Here is a 25,688-nt window from a genome sequence, read left to right on the forward strand (position 1 = left end):
CTAGGGGTGGAATCCTGGAAAGCACAACAGACCATACTTTCTGTTCCTGTTTTAGAAACAGCTGTCTCTAACCTGTCTGCCCAATTCCATCTTACATGAAGTGCTAAAAGCACACAGAGAAGCAGTTCATTCTTCTATAAAGTGGTGAACTTGGTTCGATATGCCATTTTAAAAGAAATAAGAAAAAAGAAAAACTAAGACCTGCACTGTAAAAGCATAATATAGGAGTAGATTATAGCTACTCCAAATTTTAGAGTGACCAGAGTTAAAAACTATTACTGTTATCACTGTTTATTTGACAATAGTTCGTTTAGTCTACAAGTTTAAGGCAAACATACTAATGCATTTGCTTTTCTTCAGAAATCATACTTATAAAGATTACGTAAAGTCTGTCCCAAAACTTCTAAGAAACGTTCATTAATTAAAAATAAGTCTCATTAAGATGCTTTACCAGGATACAAGAACTAAGGTGGTGTACAATGTTTTTTTAAAACAAAATTCAAAAAAAGGTAACGGCAATCCTTATCTTGTTTACACAATGTATTTTGAAAGGGTTAAACTTCAGAAATTACTTAAAAGTAAATAAGATTAGCAGCCATAAGGAATACTATTCATAAAATAAGCACAGTTCTAGAGGCTACTTTAAAAAAGGCAGTACTTTGGGCTTCTGAAGAGGAGGAGGGCGCGATGATCATCAACTGTCTGCGGCGCAGGCGCGCAGGTCCCATCATGCAGCCCACAGCACCCGAGGGCGGCACCGCGCCATTGTTTCTCAGAAAAAGGGAGAGTAGATGCACTTTGTCAGCTGTTTCTTTTGTTTCCAGTAAGCAGTAAATGTCTAGCATCATTAAGAAAAAAAATAAAATCTGATGGAAGGCAGCCCTTTTTAACTGGAAGGCAGAGAGTGGCTTATGTGTCTCCATTTAACACTGCCAGGCAGTTCTGCAGCAACTGTAGGTTACCCTAAAAAGGGAGGGAAAATAAATGAAGTTCAAACAGTGTGAAAGACTCTTACTGAAAATATACAGTATTAGAAATCATGTAACTTTACATTTAAGATATCAGAATTTTGAAAAGTCATTTATTATATACAAGTAAAGGTTTAAAGACGTAAAATTACAGAATTTGTTCCATGCACAATATTTTCCACATACCAGATAGTTCAGTAAATTTCCGTCTAGACCAATATTAATATTTGGCATGCTCTAGTGAGGGTTATAAAATATGCCCTTTGTATGCAGATTAAACCACTGAGTATGTTCTGATTGTAAGACAGGTTCTTATCACATTCCTTTAGCCATTAAAATATAGCATTAGATTTATAGCACTTTTTATAAAAATAGTAAGATTACATACAGAAGTATTCTATAAAATTCATACCTAAATGTCCATTTGTAAAACATGTGAACTGGCACCCACATTTAGAGACATATAAAGGCAAATTTAAGTATATTTAGGTTACATTAATATATAAACAGGAATGAAGGAAAACCTCCTCAGAGTAGAAAGTCAACTAAAGTGTATAAAGAATGATGGAATTAGAAAATGACCATTTGGCGATCATCATCATCATAACTGACTCAAGCAAAAATCATGAATGGATGCCAAAAGCAGTATGGGACTAAAATGCCAATACTGTAGCCATCAGCTATGTGCAGCTGCATAATTAAAATTTCTGTTAATTAAAATTAAATAAAAACTCAGTTCCTCAGTTGCATTACCCACATTTGAAGTCTTCAATAGCCACACATGACTAGTGCCAACCACACTGGACAGAACCCAGACTTCCTGATTACAGATTACAGAATATTCCCACCGTGGCACAAAGTTTTATTGGTCGGTGCTGGTTAAGTGATGGGGTATTTAACAGTCTCGGGTACCTCCCCCCAGAATACTTCTTAATCCAAAGTATAAAATATCAACTTTGCCACTGTGAAGCCTGCAGATATCACTTTAAGCAAATGATCAAAGTTGTACATTGCCAGTAAGGCAACTGATCAACAGCATGTGCCCCCTCCTGTGTCATGCACCAAGAAGATCTGACATCACTTCTGGGTGGAATTCCTGTCCAAAGTGCACAACCTAAACCCACTAATTAGACAAACCTAAAGTGAGGGGCATTCTATAGGCCTGTGCTTTAACAGTGTCCAATGTTATGAAATACAAAGATTCAGCAATTTTTCCAGATTACAGAAGTCTAAGAAGACACGTGCACTGAATGCAACACATTCTCTTGAATTTCCTTTTGCCATTAAGGACATTATTGGGACAACTGGGGAAATGTGAATAAAGGCCTCTGGATTAGATAACAGAATTATGTTGATATTAATTTCCTCAACTTTATAACTGTACTGAGTATTTAATTACTTGATTTTAGGAAATTCACACTTAAATGTATAAGAGGGAAGAAGCATCATATCTGCAGTTTATTCATATGGTTTAAGACAAAAACAGGTGTGTATAGGGGTGTGTGTGAGAGTGTGAGTGTGTGTGTGTGTAAAGAGAAACGGGGAAGAAGGGAGGGAAAAGGACAAAGCAGATGCGATAATATGCACATTTGGGGAATCTGGGTGAAGAGTATCCAGGAATTCTTTGTACTTTCCTTGCAATGTTCCTGAAAATCTAAAATTAAGTGAAAAATAAACATTAAACATTTTCAGGTGTTCAAGTTACTGTCAATTTTTGGCCAGTATAAGAACAGAACTGTGACAAATGACTTTCAGCCGGTCTATAGTTATGAAATTACCTTCTTAGATATACTTCTTACAGGTATATTCCTCAAGTGGGACCGCTGAGTCACAGGATGCACATTCTGCAGGCTGACACCTGCCAAACTGCCCCTGTCAAAGGTGGACCTAACTCTGCAGCTACAACGGGGTACACAGGGACTCACATCACACCCTCACAGTTGGCTCATCACTTTTTTTTTTTTTAACTGCCCATATCACAAATTTTTTACTTCCTTAATAAAGAATCTATTTTCAAGGACACAAAAGTGACCTAACTACCTAGTTAACTAGATTTCAATTATGTGGCAAAGACATATATACCAGTTACAATAAATAAAATTCAAAGTAGTTTCAAAGCATCTTGTTGTACATTTAACTATTATCTACTCTTTTTGGAATAATTTATGTGGATCCTGGGACCAAAATGGGACTTTGTTCAGATTTACAAAGTCATTAAGAAAGCTCAGACAACAGAGTAGAGTTGCCCAACCTCAGCACTCCCGACATTTGGGCTGTGTGATCCTTCCTCGTGGGGGCTGTCCGTATATCGTAGGATGCTGAGCAGCACTTCTGGCCTCTACCCACTACCCACCAGCAGTGACCCCCCCCCACCCCCAGATGCGACAACCACATATGTCTCCGGAAATTGCTAAATGTCTCCTGGGGGGCAAAATCACCACCAGTTAAGAACAACTGGACTAGAAGAGCTATCAGAAATTTGAACACAGAGAACACATTTCAGGAAGAATTTGAAAAAGTACAGAATCTGGAAACCAGAGGCTGACATTAATCTAAAGCAGGGTCAGCAAAATTTTTGTAAAGGGTTATTAAATAGTAAACATTTTAGACTTTGAGAGACATTTGGTCTCTGTTTCAACTACTCAACTTTGCTGTAGTAGTATGAAAGCAGTCATAGACAAAGCATAAGTGAATAAGCTTAAGCGAATATGCTTGGCTGTATTCTAATAAACCTTAATAGGTTAAATTTGAGTTTCATACAATTATCACATGTCATGAAATATTATTCTTTTGATCTTTTTATAATCATTTAAAAATATGAATGCCATTCCTGGCTCACAGGCTGTTCAAAATAGGTTGTAGTTTGTCAACCCCTCCTTAATCTATAACAAAATCCTTGATAGTTTATAACCTCTTTAAAAAGAACAAAAACAGTGAACACTGGAAAACACAGGCTCAATAAGAATAAATTATGCCAGGCTTATCAAAACATTTTCTTTTTTTGGGGCCACAATGCATGGCACGCGGGACCTTAGTTCCCCGACCAGGGATCGAACCCACGCCTCCTGCAGGGAAAATGCAGTCTTAACCACTGGACCACCAGGGAGGTCCATACATTTTCTTCTGACAGGGTTATTAGCCCAGCAAATCAGACAACATACATCTTGATTTTAATGAGTAACTTGATACTCCTTATGTCCTTTATAGATAAAATGGGAAAAATAATGGTTGACAATAGTATAAATGAATTCCTAACTATCCAAACTAAAGAATATTAATTAATAAGTTAATATCAATTAGTATAGAAAGAAAGGAACTAAATTTTTTTTGGTGCCACTTACTTTCAAAAGGTAGGTTAACAAACAGTGATTCCTTTAATCCTGATCAACCTTTTAAATCAAAACTTAGATGAAGACATAAATGGGAGTTCATACAAATTACAAACGTCCATCACTTGACAGGATAAACTAGTATAATAGTCAAATACTATATGATCAAACCCAAGTTTCCAAAAGATCTCAATGCGCTGGGCTAAGACGAGCAAGCTTAAATTTAACAGACATAAACGTGGCCTGCAATTACATTTTTAAAATAAGTGCTCAATAAATGAAAAAGTTCTAGAGAGCCACTGTACAACAACACGAATATACTTAATACTACTTAACTGTACACTTAAAAATGGTTAAGATGGTAAACTTTATGTTATGTGTTTTTTACCACAAAAATGAAAATAATTACTAAAAAAATTAAACACACAACCACAGGGCGGAGGTTCAAGAAGTGACTTAGAAAGAGAGAAAAAAAGTGTGATTATAGCCAAATCAAGCTGGTGCGATATGGCAGTTAAAAAAAAACGTATCTTATACATATAAAACATGCTTGGAGAGGAGGGATAAATTAGGAATTTGGGAGTAACATACACACTACTATATATAAACCAAATAAACAACATGGAACTACTGTATAGCACAGGGAACTATACTCAATATTCTGTAATAACCTATCTATGGGAAAAGAATCTGAAAAAGAATATATACATATATACGTATAACTGAATCACTTTGCTGTACACCCGAAACCAACACATTGTAAATCAACTATACTTCAATAAAAAATAAAAAACATGCTGTAAGAAGAAATGTGAACAATAATCATTCTATGTATGTAAATGTGTTTCCATTTTCAGGTATAATATTTTAAAAGAGCAATGACAGTAGGGCAATAATACAATAAAAATCTTGTTGAGGTGTATGGGATGAAAAATATTTAGCCAAAGGATGTCTGGCATGGAGAAGATAAGATATATAGAGAATATGAAGGATTTAAATATCTGAAGGGTAAACTGTGAAAGAGGAATTAAACTTATGTCAAAGTTACACAGAAGTAAATTCGTGCTCATTATAGAGTATACCAAAAATCTCAGTGTAGTTTTAAGCTTTAATAACTTTATACTCATAAATGGTATAAATTTATCACGAAATAACATAAAAGTTTTAAAAAATTTCTTTAATATTTATAGTTTGGGGAATTTTGAACACATTTAAAATTTTCAGTCCCTTTGAAGATGGCAAATGTTAAATAAAATTTTAAGTGATGTTTTTATTAAGTACGACTTTTTTTTTAACAACTAGTCAAAAAATGATACTGTTTTTCCATATTAGGTACTACAGTCTTGCAAAGCTGACCATTAGAGACATTATAGATATTTTTCTTGTTTAAGTTAGATAACCTTTAAAATAACCTTTAAAATCCCTCTCAATTCTAAGATTCTCTGTTTTTAAAATTAGTATAAAGTTTCATAACTGACTCATCTGTAAATTATGTCACTTAAATTATTAAATCTTTAATATGATACTACCTTTGCATGCTTCAGTTCTAACTCTGCCAGTTCCACTAAATTTTTTCTGAATGCAGCAACTCTTCTTGTCTTAAAATCTATAAGCTCTGTGAACAAAACAAATTAGGATTAACTATTTATATAATAGGCAAAACAAATTAGGATTAACTATTTATATAATAGGCAAAACATACCTTATGATTAAAGGTTAATATAAGAGTACCTTGTTTTGCAGATTCAGATATTTTTTCAAATTTCTGACAACATAACTGTTGGGATGTTTCAGCCTGCAGAACATCTTTATTTTTTGCTCTTGCTTTATCCAGTGCTTTATTAGCATTTTCATAATCCACTAGTGACCTAGATCTTCGATACAGGAGATCCTATAAAACAGAATGCTTCACAATAATATATGCTGCATGTTTCTAGTAGCTGCCCTCAGCCACTGCCACCCCCATCACCAGAGCTAACACACAGTGAATGCCACATGTCATTCTTCTAAATTTTTTTGGTAACAGCTTTATTGAGATATAATTCAAATCACCACATAACTCACTCATTTATTTATTTTTAAAATTTATATATTTATTTGGTTGTGCCAGATCTTAGTTGCAGCAGGCGGGCTCCTTAGTTGCGGCTCACCAGCTCCTTAGTTGTGGCAATGTGAACTCTTAGTTGTGGCATGCATGTGGGATCTAGTTCCCTGACCAGGGATCGAACCTGGGCCCCCTGCATTGGGAGCTCTGAGTCTTAACCACTGTGACACCAGGGGAGTCCCTAACTCACTCATATAAGTGCATGATTCAACGGTTTGTAGTATGCTCATAGAGTTGTGTAACCATCACTAGCCTCAATTTTAGAACATTTTCGTCACCCAAAAAGAAACCAGGTCCTTTAGCAGTCACTCTCCATTTCCTTCCACACCCCCCAACTCCAGCCATGGACAACCATTAATCTGCTTTCTGTCTCTACAGATTTGCCTATTTTGGACATTTCATTAAAAAAGGAATCAGGGACTTCCCTGGTGGCGCAGTGGATAAGACTCCACGCTCCCAATGCAGGGGGCCCGGGTTCGATCCCTGGTCAGGGAACTAGATCCCACGTGCATGCCACAGCTAAGGCTCCCGCCTGCCGCAACTAAGACCCTTCGCAACCAAATAAATAAATAAAATATTTTAAAAAGGAATCATATAATATGTGGCCTTTTGTATCTGGCTTTTTTTTTTTTTTTTCCTTTTTGGCTGTGCTGTGGCTTGCGGGATCTTAGTTCCCTGACCAGGGATAGAACCTGGGCTCTCAGCAGTGAAAGTGTACAGTCCTAAACACCGGATCGCCAGGGAATTCCCAATTCTGGCTTTTTCACTTAGCATAAAGTTTCAAGTTCATCCGTTTTATACCATGAATCAGTACTTCATTCCTTTTATTGCTAAATCATATTTCATTGTATGGACATACCACGTTGATTTATCCATTCGTTAGCTGACAGACATTTGGTTTGTTTCCACTTTTTGGCTATTTCATAATAATGCTGTTATGAACACGTGTGTACAAGTTTTTGTGTGGACATGTTTTCACGTTTCATTTCTCTTTCATATCTCATTACTCAGGAGTGGAATTACTGGGTCACCTTGTAACTCTATGTTGAATCTTTTGAGAAACTGCCAGACTATTTCCAAAGTGACCGCACCATTTTACATTTTCCCACCAAAACTACATGAGGGGTCCAATTTCTCCACATCCTTGTCAATACTGTTGTCTTTTTTTTTTTTTTTTTTGCGTTACGCGGGCCTCTCACTGTTGTGGCCTCTCCCGTTGTGGGGCACAGGCTCCCGACGCACAGGCTTCCGACGCACAGGCTCAGCGGCCATGGCTCACGGGCCCAGCTGCTCCGCGGCATGTGGGATCCTCCCCGACGGGGGGACGAACCTGTGTCTCCTGCATCGGCAGGCGGACTCTCAACCACTGCGCCACCAGGGAAGCCCTGTTATGTCTTTTTTTTTTTTTATTTTTTTTTTATTTTTATTTTTTTTCCTGTTATGTCTTTTTGATTACAGCCACCTACTAGGTGTGAAGTGATATAGCACTGTGGTTTTAATGTGCATTTCCCTGAGGGCTAAAGATGTTGAGCATCCTTTTACGTATTTATTGGCCATTTGTATATCTTCTTTGTCTTTTGCCCACTTTTTAATTGGACTCTTTGTCTTTTTACTGTTATAAGAGTTCTTTATATATTCTGAATACCATTCGCTTATTAGGGACTTACATGATTTCCAAATATTGGGTTGGTCAGAAAGTTTGTTTGTAACATCTTATGCAAAAGCCGGAATGAACTTTCTGGTCAACCCGATATTTTCTCCTGGTCTGTGAGTTTTTTCATTTTTCTCGACAGTGTTTTTTTTTTTTTTTTTTTTTTTTGCGGTACGCGGGCCTCTCACTGCTGTGGTCTCTCCCGTTGCGGAGCACAGGCTCCGGACGCGCAGGCTCAGCAGCCATGGCTCATGGGCCCAGCTGCTCCGCGGCATGTGGGATCTGCCTGGACTGGGGCACGAACCTGTGTCCCCTGCATCGGCAGGCAGACTCTCAACCACTGCATCACCAGGGAAGCCCTCAATAGTGTTTTTGATACAAAAAACTTTAAACAAAAGTTTTTAAAATTTTAATAAAGTCCAATTTATTATTTTTATTTGGTTGGTGTGCTTCTGGTTATAGCTAAGAAATCAATGCCTAATTAAGGCAATCAAGAAGATTTATGTTTATGTTTTCTTCTAAAAATGTTATAGTTTTAGCTCTTACATTTAGATCTTTGATCCATTTTGAGTAAATTTTCTATCCATGGTGTGAAGAAGGTCCAACTTTATTCTGTTTCACGTGACCATTCAGTTGTCCCAGTACCTTTTGTTGCAAGTCTATTATTTTCCTCACTATATTGTCCTAGCACTCTGTCAAAAATCAGTTGACTGTTTCGTCAGCAAAATAGGAATAGAAGTAACACCCTCAACTTGATAAAGAACATCTACAAAAAACCTACAGCTAACATCATACTTAATAGTGAAAAACTAGAAGCTTTCCCACTAATATCAGGAACAACAAATGGATGTCCCATCTCACCACTCTTTCTCAATACTGTACTGTAGGTCCTAGTTAATGCAATAAGAAAAAGAAATAAAAAGTATACAGATTGGAAAGGAAGAAACAAAACTGTCTTTTGTTTACAGATGCCAGATAACAAGACTGTTTATATAGAAAAACTCCTGGAATTAATAAATAAGTATAATAAAGTTTTACGAAAGAACATCAGTATACAAAAGTAGATTGCTTTCTTGTATACCAGCAATGAACAAGTGAAATTTGAAATTAAAAACACAATACCATTTACATTAATTAGCACTCCAGAGAATGAAATACTTAGGTATTAATCTAACAAAGCATGTACAACTTTTGAGGAAAACTACAAAACTCTGATAAAAGAAATCAAAGAACTAAATAAATGGAGAGATATTCCATGTTCATGGATAGGGAGGGGGACTCAATATTGTCAAAATCAGTTCTTTCCAAATTGATCTACGGATTCAACATAATCCCAATCAAAATCCTGGCAAGTTATTTTGTAGACATCAACCAACTGATTCTAAAGTTTGTGTGGAAATGCAAAAGACACAGAGTAACACAACAGTGACGGAGAAGAACAAAGTCAGAGGACTGACACTACCTACTTTAAACCTTTCTATAAAGCTACAGTAATCTAGACAGTGTGGTACTGGTCAAAGAACAGACAAACAGATCAATACAACAGAACAGAGAGCCCAGCACTAGACTCACACAAATAGAGCCAACTGATCTTTTGACAGAGGAGCAAAAGCAACACAATGGAGAAAAGATAATCTTTTCAACAAATGCTGCTGGGAAAACTGGATATCCACAGGCAAAGAAACGAATTTATACACAGCCCTTACACCCTTCATGAAAATTAACTCAATGGCTCATAGACCTAAATGTAAAATGCAAAACACAGGAGAAAATCCGTATGACCTTAGGCGTGGTGATGACTTTTTAGATACAACACCAAAGGGATGATCCAAGAAAGAATTAATTGGTAAGTTGGACTTCTTTAAAATTAAAAATTGCTGGGACTTCCCTGGTGGCACAGTGGTTAAGAATCCGCCTGCCAAGGCAGGGGACACGGGTTCAAGCCTGGTCTGGGAAGATCCCACAGGCTACAGAGCAACTAAACCTGTGTGCCACAACTACTGAGCCTGCGCTCTACAGCCCGTGAGCCACAACTACTGAGCCTGCATGCCATAACTACGGAAAGCCCACGCGCCCTAGAGCCCGTGTGTCACAACTACTGAGCCCATGTGCCACAGCTACTGAAGCCTGCGCGCTCTAGGGCCTGTGTGCTGCAACTACTGAGTCTGTGTGCTGCAACTACTGAAGCCCGCGCACTTAGAGCTCGTGCTCTGCAACAAGAGAAGCCACCACAATGAGAAGCCCGCGCACTGCAACAAAGAGTAGCCCCCTGGGGCTTCCCTGGTGGTGCAGTGGTTGAGAGTCTGCCTGCCGATGCAGGGGACGTGGGTTCGTGCCCTGGTCTGGAAGGATCCCACATGCCGTGGAGCAGCTGGGCTCGTGAGCCATGGCCGCTGGGCCTGCGCGTCTGGGGTCTGCTCCGCAATGGGAGAGGCCATGGCAGTGAGAGGCCTGCGTACCGCAAAAAAAAAAAAAAAAAGAATATCCCTCCGCTTGCCACAACTAGAGAAAGCCTGCGCGCAGCAACAAAGACCCAACGCAGCCAAAAATAAATAAATAAATAAAATTAAAAGAAGAAAATAAAATAAAAAATGTCTGCTCAGCAAAAGTGTGTCAAGAAGACAAGCCACCAGACCAAGAAAACTTTTTTACAAGATATTTGATAAAAAGGACTGCTATCCAAAATACACAAAGAACTCTTAAAACTTAACCACCAAAGTAAAGAATCGGCCAAAGACCTTTTTTTTTTTTTTTTTTTTTGCGGTACACGGGCCTCTCACTGTCGTGGCCTCTCCCGTTGCAGAGCACAGGCTCCGGATGCGCAGGCTCAGCGGCCATGGCTCACGGGCCCAGCTGCTCCGTGGCGTGTGGGATCTTCCCGGACCGGGACACGAACCCATGTCCCCTGCATCAGCAGGCAGACTCTCAACCACTGCGCCACCAGGGAAGCCCCAGAGACCTTTTTTTTCAAGACAGACACCTCACCAAAGAAGACACAGAGGTGGCATATAATACAGCTTGTGAAAAGATGCTTCACATCAAATGTCATCACAGAAATGCAAATTAAAATGACATACCTCTACACACCTTGTTAGAATGGCCAAAATCTACAATTCTGACAATACCAAATGCTGGTGAGGATGTTAAGCAACAGGAACTCTCATTCATTGGTGGTGAGAATGCAATGATATAGGCACTCTGGAAGACAGTTAGAACTAAACATACTCTTATCATATGATCTAGTGATTGTGCTCCTTGCTATTTATTACTCAAAGGAGTTGAAAACTTATGCTCACACAAAAACCTGCACATGGATGTTTACGGCAGCTGTACTGATAATTGCCAAAACTCAGAAGCAACGAAGATGTCCTTCAGTAGGTCAGTGGATAAATAAACTTGATATATCAAGGCAACAGAATGTTATTAAGTGCTAAAGAGAAATGAGCTATCAAGCCATGAAAAGACATAGAGGAAACTTAAATGCACATTACTAAGTGAAGAAGCCATTATGAAAAGACCCAACTATATGACATTTTGGAAAAGGCAAAACTATGAAGGCAACTAAAAAATCAACAGGGGTTAGGAGGAAGGCGAGTGAATAGATGGAACACAGGATTTCTGGGGCCGTAAAATTATTCCATAAAATCAAGCCTTGGTAAGCCTCGGTAAATTTAAGAAAATCGAAAAAGAAAAACAGCTAAAAGAAAATTGAAATTGTATCAGTATCTTTTCTGACCACAACACTATGAGACTAGATTTCAATTACAGGAAAAAAACTGTAAAAAATACAAACACATGGAAGCTAAACAATATGCTATTACCAAGAAATCACTGATGAAATCAAACAGGAAATCAAAAAATACCTAGAAACAAATGACAATGAAAACATGATGACCCCAAACCTATGGGATGCAGCAAAAGCAGTTCTAAGAGGGAAATTTATAGCAATACAATCCTACCTCAAGAAACAAGAAAAATCTCAAATAAACAACCTAAACTTACACTTAAAGCAATTAGAGAAAAGAAGAACAAAAAAACCCCGAAGTTAGCAGAAGGAAAGAATTCATAAAGATTAGATAAGAAATAAATGAAAAAGAAATGAAGGAAACAATAGCAAAGATCAATAAAACTAAAAGCTGGTTCTTTGAGAAGATAAACAAAATTGATAAACCATTAGCCAGACTCATCAAGAAAAAAAGGAAGACTCAAATCAACAGAGTGAGAAATGAAAAAGGAGAAGTAACAACTGACACTGCAGAAATACAAAGGATCATGAGAGACTACTACAAGCAACTGTATGCCAATAAAATAGACAACCTGGAAGAAATGGACAAATTCTTAGAAAAGTACAAGCTTCCAAGACTGAACCAGGAAGAAATAGAAAATATGAACAGAACAATCACAAGCACTGAAACTGAAACTGATTAAAAATCTTCCACCAAACAAAAGCCCAGGACCAGATGGCTTCACAGGTGAATTCTATCGAATATTTAGAGAAGAGCTAACACCTATCCTTCTCAAACTCTTCCAGAATACAGCAGAAGGAGGAACACTCCCAAACTCATTCTACGAGGTCACCAACACCCTGATACAAAAACCAAAGATGTCACAAAAAAACCTACAGGCCAATGTTACTGAGGAACACAGATGCAAAAATCCTCAACAAAATACTAGCAAACAGAATCCAACAGCACATTAAAAGGATCATACACCATGATCAAGTGGGGTTTATCCCAGCAATGCAAGGATTCTTCAACATATGCAAATCAATGTTATACACCATAGTAACAAATTAAAGGATAAAAACCATATGATAATCTTAACAGATGCAGAAAAAGCTTTCAACAAATTTCAATACTCATTTATGATAAAAACTCTCCAGAAAGTGGGCATAGAGGGAACCTACCTCAACATAATAAAGGCCATATGTGACAAAGCCACAGCCAACATCATTCTCAATGGTGAAAAACTGAAACCATTTCCACTAAGATCAGGAACAAGACAAGGGAGCTGGGGCTTCCCTGGTGGTGCAGTGGTTCAGAATCTGCCTGCCAATGCAGGGGACATGGGTTCGAGCCCTGGTCTGCGAAGGTCCCACATGCTGCAGAGCAACTAGGCCCGTGAGCCACAACTACTGAGCCTGCGCGTCTGGAGCCTGTGCTCCGCAACAAGAGAGGCCACGATAGTGAGAGGCCCGCGCACCATGATGAAGAGTGGCTCCCTACCTGCCGCAACTAGAGAAAGCCCTTGCACAGAAACGAAGACCCAACACAGTCAAAAAGAAAAAAAAAACGAAAAACAGAAAACATTGAAATAAATCACATTTCACCTAAAAAAAAAAAAAAAAAAAAAGACAAGGGAGCCCACTCTCACCTCTATTATTCAACATAGTTTTGGAATTTTTAGGCACGGCAATCAGAGAAAAAAAAGAAATAAAAGGAATCCAAATCAGAAAAGAAGCAGCAAAACTGTCACTGTTTGCAGATGACATGATACTATACACAGAGAATCCTAAAGATGCTACCAGAAAACCACTAGAACTAATCAATGAATTTGGTAAAGTAGCAGTATTAATGCACAGAATTAATTAATGCACAGAAATCTCTTGCATTTTTATACACTAATGATGAAAAATCTGAAAGAGAAATTAAGGAAACACTCCCATTTACCACTGCAACAAAAAGAATAAAATACCTAGGAATAAACCTACAGGCGAAAGACCTGTACTCAGAAAACTATAAGACATTGATGAAAGAAATCAAGGACGATACAAACAGATGGAGAGATATACCATGTTCTTGGAGTGGAAGAATCAACATCGTGAAAATAACTATATTACCCAAAGCAATCTACAGATTCAATGCAATCCCTATCAAACTACCAATGACATTTTTCACAGAAGTAGAACAAAAAATTTTACAATTTGTATGGAAACACAGAAGACCCTGAATAGCCAAGGCAATCCTGAGAAAGCAAAACGGAGCTGGAGGAATCAGGCTCCCTGACTTCAGACTATACCACAAAGCTACAGTAATCAAGACAGTATGGTACTGGCACAAAAAGAGAAACATAGATCAATGGAACAGGATAGAAAGCCCAGAGATAAACCCACTCACATATGGTCACTTTATCTTTGACAAAGGAGGCAAGAACATATACAATGGTGAAAAGACAGCCTCTTCAATAAATGGGGCTGGGAAAACTGGACAGCTACAGGTACAACAATGAAATTAGAACACTTCCTAACACCATACACAAAAATAAACTCAAAATGGATTAAAGACCTAAATGTAAGGCCAGACACTATAAAACTCTTAGAGGAAAACATAGGCAGAACACTCTATGCCATAAATCACGGCAAGATCCTTTTTGACCCACCTCTTAGAGAAATGGAAATAAAAACAAAAATGGGACCTAATGAAACTTAAAAGCTTTTGCACAGCAAAAGAAACCATCAACAAGATGAAAAGGCAACACCTGGAATGCGAGAAAATATTTGCAAATGAAGCAAGTGACAAAGGATTAATCTCCAAAATATACAAGCAGCTCATGCAGCTCAATATCAAAAAAACCCAAAAAACCCAATCCAAAAATGGACAGAAGACCTAAACAGACTTTCTCCAAAGAAGATACACAGATTGCCAACAAACACATGAAAGGATACTCAACATCAATAATCATTAGAGAAATGCAAATCAAAACCACAATGAGGTATCGCCTCATACTGGTCAGACTGGCCATCATCAAAAAATCTACAAACAATAAATGCTGGAGAGGGTGTGGAGAAAAGGGAACCCTCTTGTACTGTTGGTGGAAATGTAATTGATACAGCCACTATGGAGAGCAGTATGGAGGTTCCTTAAAAAACAGAACTACCATATGACCCAGCAATCCCATGATTAGATGGGAATTTTCTGTACATCTCAATTCATAAATTAACACGGAATTTGGAGTATCTGAGCCACTAAGTTTTCAGTGTTTTTTAGATGTTTTTATTAAACTTTTTTTTGATTAGTATGAGTTTTAGTTTTGCACATCGATTTCCAAAAGGAAACTTGAGATGCCTTAAAATAAAACATACTCCTGTTTTATGGATCTCTCACCCTCAACAGAGGACTCAGATAGACAAAATTAGGAATCCTTTAGCTGTACAACTGTTATTTGGGGGCTTTACTTTTGTCTTTGCAGGTATTTCACCTGACTAAATATACCAAATTCAATTAAAAAAAAATTCTAGACAAATTCTATCAGGAGTTTATAGAGGAAACTTTTATGTGGGGTTCTCTGACCTACAATTTATAAAAGGAGAAAAAAAATCATACTTAAAAATATAATTTAAAATCAAGAGATAAGTCATCTTTAACAATCTTAAGTCTAACAACCTTTAAGCAGATGATGGCTTTTTGTAAAGCAGTCCATTTAAAAGAAAACAATACTTACCTTAGCAGCTTGAGATTCTCTTAAGTAATATTTTAAAAGGTCAGAAAGTTTGAGGTCCTCATCAGCTGACACTCGTGCTTCTATTTTCTGAAAAAGGGAAAAAAATTGGGTATTTAATCAGTACTTACATTCTATACTCAGTGTTTTCTTTCTTAATTATTGTAAAAAAGTTAGTTATAAATAACTACAGTATCAATTCCTATTTAAACTAAGTTTCCTTTCCTTCTCTTTTGTTAGTCTGTTAGTTTTTTTTTTGTAACTGACAAAAAAATGAACAGATTAGTGAATTTATGGAAGGATTCTATATTTGACTCAAGTTCTTGGCTGTAATGAGTTTAAACATCATATGTCAGGTTCACCTGTGTTTTTCTCTCTATTCATTTCAATGGCAATTGATATGTACACATGATTATAAAGTAATAGAGGCTGGCAACAGCAGTAGACTAGGTAATTCAAACCAATCCTTCTGCTGTGGACAACCAGAAAACAATTTTAAAACATTAAGTCTGACTAAAAAGATGAGAACTCGGGACTTCCCTGGTGGTCCAGTGGTTAAGAATCTGCCTTCCAATGCAGGGGACAAGGGTTCAGTCCCTGGGCGGGGAACTAAGATCCCACATGCCAGGGGGCAACTAAGCCTGCGTGCCACAACTACAGAGCCCACACGCTCTGGAGCCTGTGTGCCACAACCAGAGAGAAGTCTGTGCATCACAACTAGAAAGAAGCCCACATGCCACAACTAGAGAGAAGCCTGGGGCTTCCCTGGTGGCGCAGTGCTTGAGAGTCCGCCTGCCGATGCAGGAGACGCGGGTTCGTGCCCCGTTTCGGGAAGATCCCACATGCCGCGGAGCGGCTGGGCCCGTGAGCCATGGCCACTGAGCCTGCGCGTCCGGAGCCTGTGCTCCGCAAATGGGAGAGGCCACAACAGTGAGAGGCCCGCATAACGCAAGAAAAAAATAAATAAATAAATAAATAAATAAATAAATAAATAAAGAGAGAGAAGCCTGTGCACCGCGACGAAGAGCCCACATGCCCTGGAGCCCGCAGCACCACAATGAGCAAGAAGCCCATGCGCTACAACTAGAGAGAAGCCGGCCTGCGCTACGAAGAGCCCACATACCGCAACAAAAGATCCTGTGTGCCGCAACCAAGACCCAACGCAGCCAAAAATAAATAAAGTAAATAAATAAAAACAAGGATGATTAAAAAAAAAAAGAAAAATAAAAAATAAAAACATGAGAACTCTTCATTCAGTCTGGAGAGACAGAGAATAAAGAAGAATGTATTATGTCAACCAAATACAATATGGGAACCTTGTTTGGATCCCGATTCAAACAAAGTCCACCGTAAAAAGCCATTTATGAGACAACTGGGAACATTTCTATACTAGATATTGATGACAGTATGGAGAATCACTGATAATCATATTGGTACATTAAAAATTTTTTTAAAAAATATTTATTTATTTGGCTGTGCCAGGTCTTAGTTGCATTATGCAGGATCTTTTTTGCCAACTGAAGGATTTTTACTGGAGGCATGCAAACTCTTAGTTACGCCATGTGGGATCTAGTTCCCAGACCAGGGATTGAACACCAGCCCCTTGAATTGGGAGCGTAGAGTCTTACCCATTGGACCACCAGGGAAGTCCTGGTACGTTAAAATTGATTCTTATCTTTAAAAAAGAGAGAGAGAAATGTGCACAAAGGGCAAAAAACAATAAACATGGACTTCTGGGAATAAAAGAACTTTAATGTAGAAAATGTTAACATTAAGAAAATCTGGGTGACACACGTACAGGAATTCTTTGTACTATTCTTGCAACTTTTCGGAGACTCTGAAATTGTTGTTAAAATAAAAAAACCCTACACATCCACCAGAACACCTAAAATACCAAATATTACAAACTTGTGCAGCAGTGAGATGCTCACATTCATTCTGGTGGGAATGTAAGTTGTTACAATCACTTTGGGAAACAGTTTGGCAGTACCTACAAAAGCTTTTCACATGGATATCCTATGAACCATCACTTCCTCTCCTAGTTACATACATTCAACAGAAATGAGTACTTATGTTCAGCTGAAGATAAGAATGGTCTTAGCAGTACTCTTTGTAAAGAGCCCCAAACTAGCAACTATCCAAATGCCTACCAGTAGAAAAGATAATAAATTAGGTATGTTTTTGCAATGGAAAACTATACAGCAATAAGAATGAAGGAGCTATACCGACATGCAACACCAATGAATCTTATGTATGTAATATTGAGTAAAAGAAACCAGACATAAGGATATATACTGCATAATCCATTTACATAAAATATGAAAATAAAATTAATTTTTGCTGTTAGAAGCTAGGACAGTGGTTAGCCTTGCAGCCGAGGTGGTGACTCAGAAGGCAGCTGAAGGGGAACAGGGCATCCGAGTTGCTGGTAATGTTCCATTTCTTGATCTGGGTGTTCGTTACATGAGTGTGTTAAACTGTGACATTTCACTGAGCTGTACACTTCTGTTATGTGGTTTTTTCTACATGTATAATACACTTTAATAAAAAGTTTTGAAAAAATCTTCAAGTTTCTTTATGGAGAAACAAACTTACAGAACTTCTTGACATGCTAGATGATGTTCAGTGCTTTTAAATAGGGCTTCTCTCCTTCCATTAAGAAGTAGGGTATGTGTCTTCTCCCCTTCAATCTGGGCTCTCAGACTGCTTGCCCAATACGGGAATGATGCTGCGCCAGTTTCCAAGCCCAGGCCTTATGAAACTAGCAGCTTCTACTTCCCATAATTTGGGGTACTCACTTTTGGAACCTCTTTACCATGCTGTGAAGAAGCCTAAGCAGCTCCATGGGAAAGCCACATGTAGGTGTTACAGCCAAGAGCCCTATCAGAAGTCCCTGCTGATAGCCAGTATCAACCCCCAGACATATGAGTGAAAGAGCCTTCAGATGATTCCAGGCCCTGGCCTTCATATCTTCCCTGTTGAGGCCCCAGACATCATGGAGCAGAAGCAAGCCATCCCTGCTGTGTGCCCTTTCTGAATTCCTGAACCAAAGAGTTCACTGGCATACTAAAATGGTTGCTGTTTAAAGCTACTGATTTTAGGATGGTTTGTTACACAGCAATAATAACCAGAACAACGTGCAAATACTAAAGGGAATGAAGAATTTTGGGGCTATGGAAATGTGCCACCCAGATCTCCAAGAGAAATGCCTGCTGCAAGGAGCACAGTTGACTGATAGCCCCAACTGCAGTATCTCTGGATCTGGAACCATGTTCATACGAAAGTTATGTTCCATCCTCCCCACCCAGCCCATTCTTGCCTGATGTAGAACTCCTCTAACGGGCAGCTCTGGCTCAGGCACTCCCCTCCAACGTGGACAAAGCTTTCTTAGGACTGCGCTATAGTCTGAAACTCCTCCTACACAGTCCTCCTTCCTCTCCCTCTCCTTTTGCAGGTGTAGACCTGCACTGTTATTGGAACTCTCCCCTCCTGTCTACTCCTGCTCGTTCCTCTTTGTTTTTCACAATAAATCTCTTGTACATTTAATCCCACCTTGACATCTGCTTCCAAAAGAATTGACACATAAGGCTGTTTTGTGATAGATTCCTATTCTTCTGATATAAATGAACACGCACACAAAAACAACTATATCTTCCCAGAAAATGCTCACTGGTACAAGTATCAAAGCAGAATAATGAGCTATATGGACCCCAGTATAACATTTACTTACATATTTAAGAACTTTTTCCTTTGTGATAGAATATCTCCTTTTCTTTAACTTGTCTCCACTACTCAACTGCCAAGGTCATGATGAAATCTGATTTCTACAACGGACTAGCCACCACGACTCTCAGGTAAGTACCATTACAAATCTAGTAAACATTTTCACTATCAACTGATAGACAGAATGATCATAAATTAACATGACCCCTGAAAACCAAGACTATATCAGTATTAAATTATTACTACTATGAATGAAAACTTTCTGCAGTTATATTTTTGTCTTATGCTGATACAACTCTTTTTTAAAGCAATGTGTCATGGGGGATCAAAAGCAATAATCTTGGTAAAGTTATAGTGAATCTAAGATTTTCTTCTAGCTTAAAAAGCCCCAGGAAAAAAATGATCTTTCATAAAAATAAACCCAGCCTCCTAATGAACACGTTTTCTGATCAAGAGTATGAACTTTTACACATATACCAAAAGACCATAACAAAAACTAAATTTCCTGAAAAACTCTCATTATTTCCAAATTTAAATCTGCCTCTTCAACCTTTTGAAGTATAACTCATCTTCCTCAATAAAGTTAAACACAGCGCAACAAGTTAAACACTACTGTGTGCAGAGATTCAGACTCCCAAAGGTTAATTATTAGTACTTACTCTTGTTTTATCAAAAAGTTCTGAAACTTTAAGAAAAAACCTGGAAGGGAAAAATATTTCATCATAAATAATTTTCTATTTCAAATGTTCAGAGAATATACCCCAAACCAGATTAATAATGAACATTCTTACCTCATTACAATATTTGTCTTGTTCACTGAAGACTTCATTTAGTTCAACAAAAATCTCTGTACGTCCACCCATGTAACAGATTCCTTTTGACATACGATTACAGAAAATCTTCCCATTTCAAGGTGGCGGTCTAAGCCATATGTTAAAAACTTAAAAACTCTGTCTCGATATCCTTTGGTAATATGCCACATAATATTAAATAAAACCATACCTTTAAATTATTACAGAAGTACAGGGCAATGACATCCAAAGAGTTACGTCTTAAATACTTTCAAATGGAGCTGCTTTGTTTTGGAAAACAACACAAATGAATAGCCAATCTCTACTTCATAGCTCACTTTCACTTTGTTTTTTGGCCGCAACCGGCAGTTTGCAGGATCTTCTGCAACCAGGGACTGAGCCCGGACACTGCAGCGAGAGCCCAGGGTCCTCACCACTAGGCCGCCAGTGAAGCCCCCACTTTCACTATTAATTAAAAAGCCCATCTCTCAAACGCTGACACCAACTAAAAAAATATCCCCATGCCAAACTATTAAATGGTATCCTGTAAAATATGTAATTATCAATGACATTATATTTGGATTAGGGCAAATACTATTGAAAGCTAAAATGAATTTTATGAACTTCACATTACTAAAAAGAACTTGCTTTGAGAGGTTTATGAAAGATAACACATGGCAAGGTTGACGTTTTTCCTTCTTATCAAATACTTAAGAACTAACTCTTTGGGAAGGTAGCATGTTAATTAGTGTTTTGCTGAAAAACTAGATATGCTGAAAAACTGGATCTGACATGTCTACTGAGACAGGATATACTATAGAAAAGTTCAAGGATGTGGTTTGGAGAAAGGCATGGACTAAGAAAATAGTTTTTCCACTTAAAATTTTTAAAATGTGTTTGAATTATTTTTCAACAGAGAGCTGGGTTTAAACATTATAGGAGCAACTAAGATTATTTATGGTACATTGAAATCTGGCCTCCAATGAAATATATATATATGTATGTGTGTATGTGTGTGTATATATATATTCTAATTCTAAAATAGCATTTATTTATAATAAACATTATAAAAATCTAAGAACACTTAAACATAAATTCTGTCTCTTTCACACATACAAATTGGCAAATTTTCATCAAATGAAACACTGTAAATGTTAAAATTATATATACTAAGGTCGATTTTTATTTCTCACATTTAAAAAACAAGGAGGGAAAGGGAAGAGAAAAATGACACTGACCTAAGTTTATAAAGAAGTTCCATATTATCAATGTGTTTTGACAAAAATATTCCAAAATGCCTGCTGGGTCAGAAGTATTGTGTGTGCCTGAGCTGCTAACAAAAATTTTGTTTTACTTATATTTAATGTTTTAAATCAGAATGCTTACTTGCATATATCTGTAGAATCCTGAGTTCCTAAAGCATATAATGAAGAACCAATTCTATTGTAATCGTCTGCAGCACCTATGGAAAAAGTTTTAAGAATTTAATATGTTTATTCATTGATTCAAAAATAGTTACTGAATACCTACCTGTCAAAAAAATGTGTATGTAATATGAGATGCCCAAAGTCTAGTGAAAGAAATGACAAAAACTATAATACAAAATGATGAATTTTATATTAGAAGTAGGTATAAACTACATCGCGAGCAGGGGAAACAGATGATTTCACCTGAGGAGGTCAGGGAAGGATTTACAGACACTACAGGAGTTGGAGCTCGCAGGATGAGCAAATCTTTACTAGGCAAAGAGGAGGAGAGTGCATTCTGGATAAAGGGAAGAGCATGGAAAAAGGCCAGGGACACATAAAAGAGCAAAGTATATTCAGAGAGCCTTCTGGGACTATGGCACTGCAGGGTACAGAGGGGAGTGGAGAGGGTTGAAGATGGAGAAATCAATTTATTTTTCTTCTAAGCATCTTGGGGGAAAGAAAGGTTTTTGTAAGCCATGATGAAGTTTGGACCTGATCTTGTGGGAATGGGTGTTAGTAAACATTTTAAAATCCTAGTAGTGGTGCAATCAACCTGTTAAGGATTTTAGATTAAAAAATTCTGCTGCCTTGAATAAAGACTAATAGTAGAGAGACACAGAAGGCACACTGACCAACCAAGAAACTGCTGTGTCAGATGCTGAGGGTCAGGATCAAGGTAGTGGAAACATTAAGAGCAGAGAGGAACTGACAAAGCTCGAAGATATTTAGGAAATGTAACAGGTAGGATTTACAAACAGTAGCCCTGAGGCAGAAGCGTGGGAAGCTAGATGAATGGTAGTACCACTCCCCTTGGGTGCTAGGAAGCAAAGTACTCAACGTCAGCACAGTACTCCTCCTAGGGCTTGCCCCACAGGACAATGTCCTTGTTGAGAAAAGATTATAATTTCAGAAAAGGAATAGCATAGTGCAATGGTTAAGAGCATGGACCTGTAACCAAACTGTCCAATCCCAGCTTCCCAATTTACCAGCTGTATGACCTTGGTCATATCACTTAACCTGCCTGTGCCTCAGTTTCCTCATCTGGAAATAGGGATAATAATGGTACCCAATTCACATAATTATTTGGAGAACTAAATGAGCTAGTAAACATTACTATAAACTTGGCACACAGTGTATACAGTACTATACAAATGTTTGCTATCATTAATGAAATCCTAGACATGCCTACTTTGTATTCCCACTTATACTAGTAGTATTTCTACCAGGCTTTTATGTGTTTATCCCCTAACAAAACAGTAATGCTTACATTATACTTTCTTATTTTGCACAAAATTACATTCAACTGATATGGCTGAAATTTGGTGACTACTTACTTATTGTTACTCAAATCTTCTATCCTGATATCTTTTATAAAGAAACTTCAAGTACAAACTTCAGACTATGAACAGTAACTTATATATAAGACTCTTCACTATACCCTAACAGGTTAAGTTAAAAAAATAATAATAATACTCAAAAATCACTTAAAGGTTGGTTTATTGAGAGGTAGGAATCAAAAATGGTTTCTGTGTTTAATACTGAATACATTAATAGTTTATGCTTAGGCTGACCTTGAAATTATTTTTTGGAGCAAGAAATTCCTGTATTCTTACTAACATTAGGCTTTGAGAACACTACCCTCTTTAGTTATTACAGCATTATGTGATCACGAAAAATATACAAACTGTCCTGATTTTACAAATCACAGTGACTTATAAAATTATTAAGTTGAAAAGCTTAATTTTTCATAATCCAGGCTAAGTTCATTAATTATGAAAAAATAGTTTTTACTTTATAATTTTGTAAAATTTTATTACAGTTGACCCTTGAACAATGCAGGGGTTATGGGTGCCAACCCTCCCCGAAGTGAAAAATCCCTGTTTAACTTTATAGTTGCCCCTGTATCCATGGTTCTGCACCTGCAGATTCAACCAACCTCGGACTGTGTAGTACTTTTACAATACTACATATTTACTGAAGAAAAATCCGCATATAAATAGACTCACATAGCTCAAACCTGTGTTGTTCAAGGGTCTACTATATATGTAAGGTAATTAATTATATGTAACAGTCGTTTTTTTTTTTTTTTTTTTTTTTTTTTGCGGTACGCGGGCCTCTCACTGTTGCGGCCTCTCCCGTTGCAGAGCACAGGCTCTGGACGCGCAGGCTCAGCGGCCATGGCTCATGGGCCCAGTCACTCCACGGCATGTGGGATCTTCCTGGACCAGGGCACGAACCCGTGTCCCCTGCATCGGCAGGCGGACTCTCAACCACTGCGCCACCAGGGAAGCCCAACAGTTGTATTTTTGTAAAACAGGATCACTATCATCTCCCCTAAAACACCATTCCACTTGGTCAAATAAACAGTATCAGTAAGAATCACTAATATTCTGTTTTCTTAACAGATGATTCCTATAGTTCTTTATACTTCCATGGCACTAATACACACTTCTATGATAGGATTAATTTCAATATATTGTAATTTTTTGCTTTTAGTGTTTATCTCACCTGCAAAATTATTAATTCCTTAACGGCAAAGACTGTTATTTTCTACATCTTGAAATCATCAATGTCTAACATGATGGTTGGCACATAATAGACAAGTCAATGTTTATGAATTAAATAACTTTTTAAGAAATTTAAAAAGTATATATAGTAGGCTTCCATTTTTAAATTATGAAATCTAAACTTAAAGGTATTCCTAATTATTACAATCAACACTAGTATGTACCATTTCGTATTTACAAAGTTTTTCTTTTTTGGGGGAAGGGGGTGTGCCTACAGGCTGGGGCCAGGGCCTAGTGGGGGTGGGTGGAGTGTAGGGTTTCCTAGGAAGGCACCCAGGGTGCCGCTGGAGCCCTCAGGGTGCACTGTGTGACTCCGGGTGTGTGTGGGGAGTAGGGAGTAGTGTGTGTCCTGATGGAGGGGCCAGGAGAGGATGGGTTGGGACGAAGTTTTTCTTAACAGAGCAGTGAAAGTATGAGGTATTTTATCCTTAATGTCATTTTATAAACAAGGAAATCAACACAAGACTAATTATGTGAATTGCCCAAGGCTCTAAAGCAAGTCAGTAATGAATTTAGGAAGGAATTCAAGTTTCCCACACTTAGACTATACAGTTCTTAACTACTGAACAGGCAACTAAGAACTACTACTTCATTAGAATGAATCTGCAAATCACAAAGATACAGGAAAATAAAATACAAAAAGAACTCTTAACTCTCTCAGAAGAATGACACAAGAATAGAAGTTACCAGGCCTGAGACTCCTTTACTTCCTCCTTTCTATTAGAGTATGTAACAATACCCCAAAACGGAGGTTCGTACTTCTAGGTACCTACTGACCTGTCTGTATATCAGAGGCTCTGAAACTTTTTGGTTTTAGGACTCCTTTACACTCTTAGAAATTACTGAGGACCCTAAAGAGCTTTTGTTTATGTGGGTTACATCTATCAATATGTACTGTATTTTTTTAAAAGTAAAACAAAAATGTTAAATATTTACTATTTTAAAATAACAGTATTAAAACCATTAATACGTTTTGGTTTTTTTTTGGCCGTGGGGCATGTGGGATCTTAGTTCGCCAACCAGGGATAGAACCCGTGCCCCCTGCATTGGAAGCACGGAGTCCTAACCACTGGACTGCTAGGGAAGTCCCATAAACCATTATAAGTTAACATTTTAAATGAAAAATAACTATTTATATATTTTAAAATTAGCGAACACAGTGGCACTGTTAGATTTTTGCAAATCTCTTTTGCGTCTGGATTAATAGAATAATAATAATAGAATAGCTCCATTCTCTTATCTGCTCTGCATTCACTCTACTGTGATACGTTGTTTTTGTTCAAGTATCGGGAGAAAATCTAACCTCAAACAGATGTGTCGTTGGAAAAGGAGGAGGCATTTTACTAATATTTTCAGAAAATTGTGGATACTCTACTCAACAAGCAGTTTAAGTTTAAGGGTTAGTTCCTGTGGGGAATCTAAAATCCTATCAATGAACTTTGTGTACTCTATTACATTAAATCTAATGATATAAGTGATATTTACCCCAAGAATATAAGGTTGGTTTAATATTTGAAAATCAATCAATATCATTAACCATATTAATAGACTAAAAAAGAAAAACCATATGGCTATCTCAATTGTTGCAAAACAGGCTTCCCTCGTGGCACAGTGGTTGAGAGTCCGCCTACCGACGCAGGGGACACGGG

General features: G+C 37.7%; 1 protein-coding gene across 1 annotated transcript in view; it reads right to left on the reverse strand.

Annotated features, from left to right (window-relative positions):
• Positions 1–277: 277 nt before the first annotated feature.
• Positions 278–25,688, reverse strand: part of SNX6 (sorting nexin 6) — a 55,288-nt gene continuing 29,877 nt past the window's right edge. The window contains exons 9-14 of the mRNA XM_007464809.1: positions 21,390–21,465; positions 19,872–19,911; positions 15,493–15,579; positions 6,029–6,188; positions 5,827–5,912; positions 278–963 (exon numbers count right to left, since the gene is read on the reverse strand). Coding sequence (XP_007464871.1) covers positions 910–963; positions 5,827–5,912; positions 6,029–6,188; positions 15,493–15,579; positions 19,872–19,911; positions 21,390–21,465 — 503 coding nt within the window. The 3' untranslated portion in view covers positions 278–909. The remainder of the gene's footprint in view (positions 964–5,826; positions 5,913–6,028; positions 6,189–15,492; positions 15,580–19,871; positions 19,912–21,389; positions 21,466–25,688) is intronic.

This window comes from Lipotes vexillifer, unplaced genomic scaffold, assembly GCF_000442215.2.
Source record: "Lipotes vexillifer unplaced genomic scaffold, Lipotes_vexillifer_v1.1 scaffold324, whole genome shotgun sequence".
NCBI classification, from domain to species: Eukaryota; Metazoa; Chordata; class Mammalia; order Artiodactyla; family Lipotidae; genus Lipotes; species Lipotes vexillifer.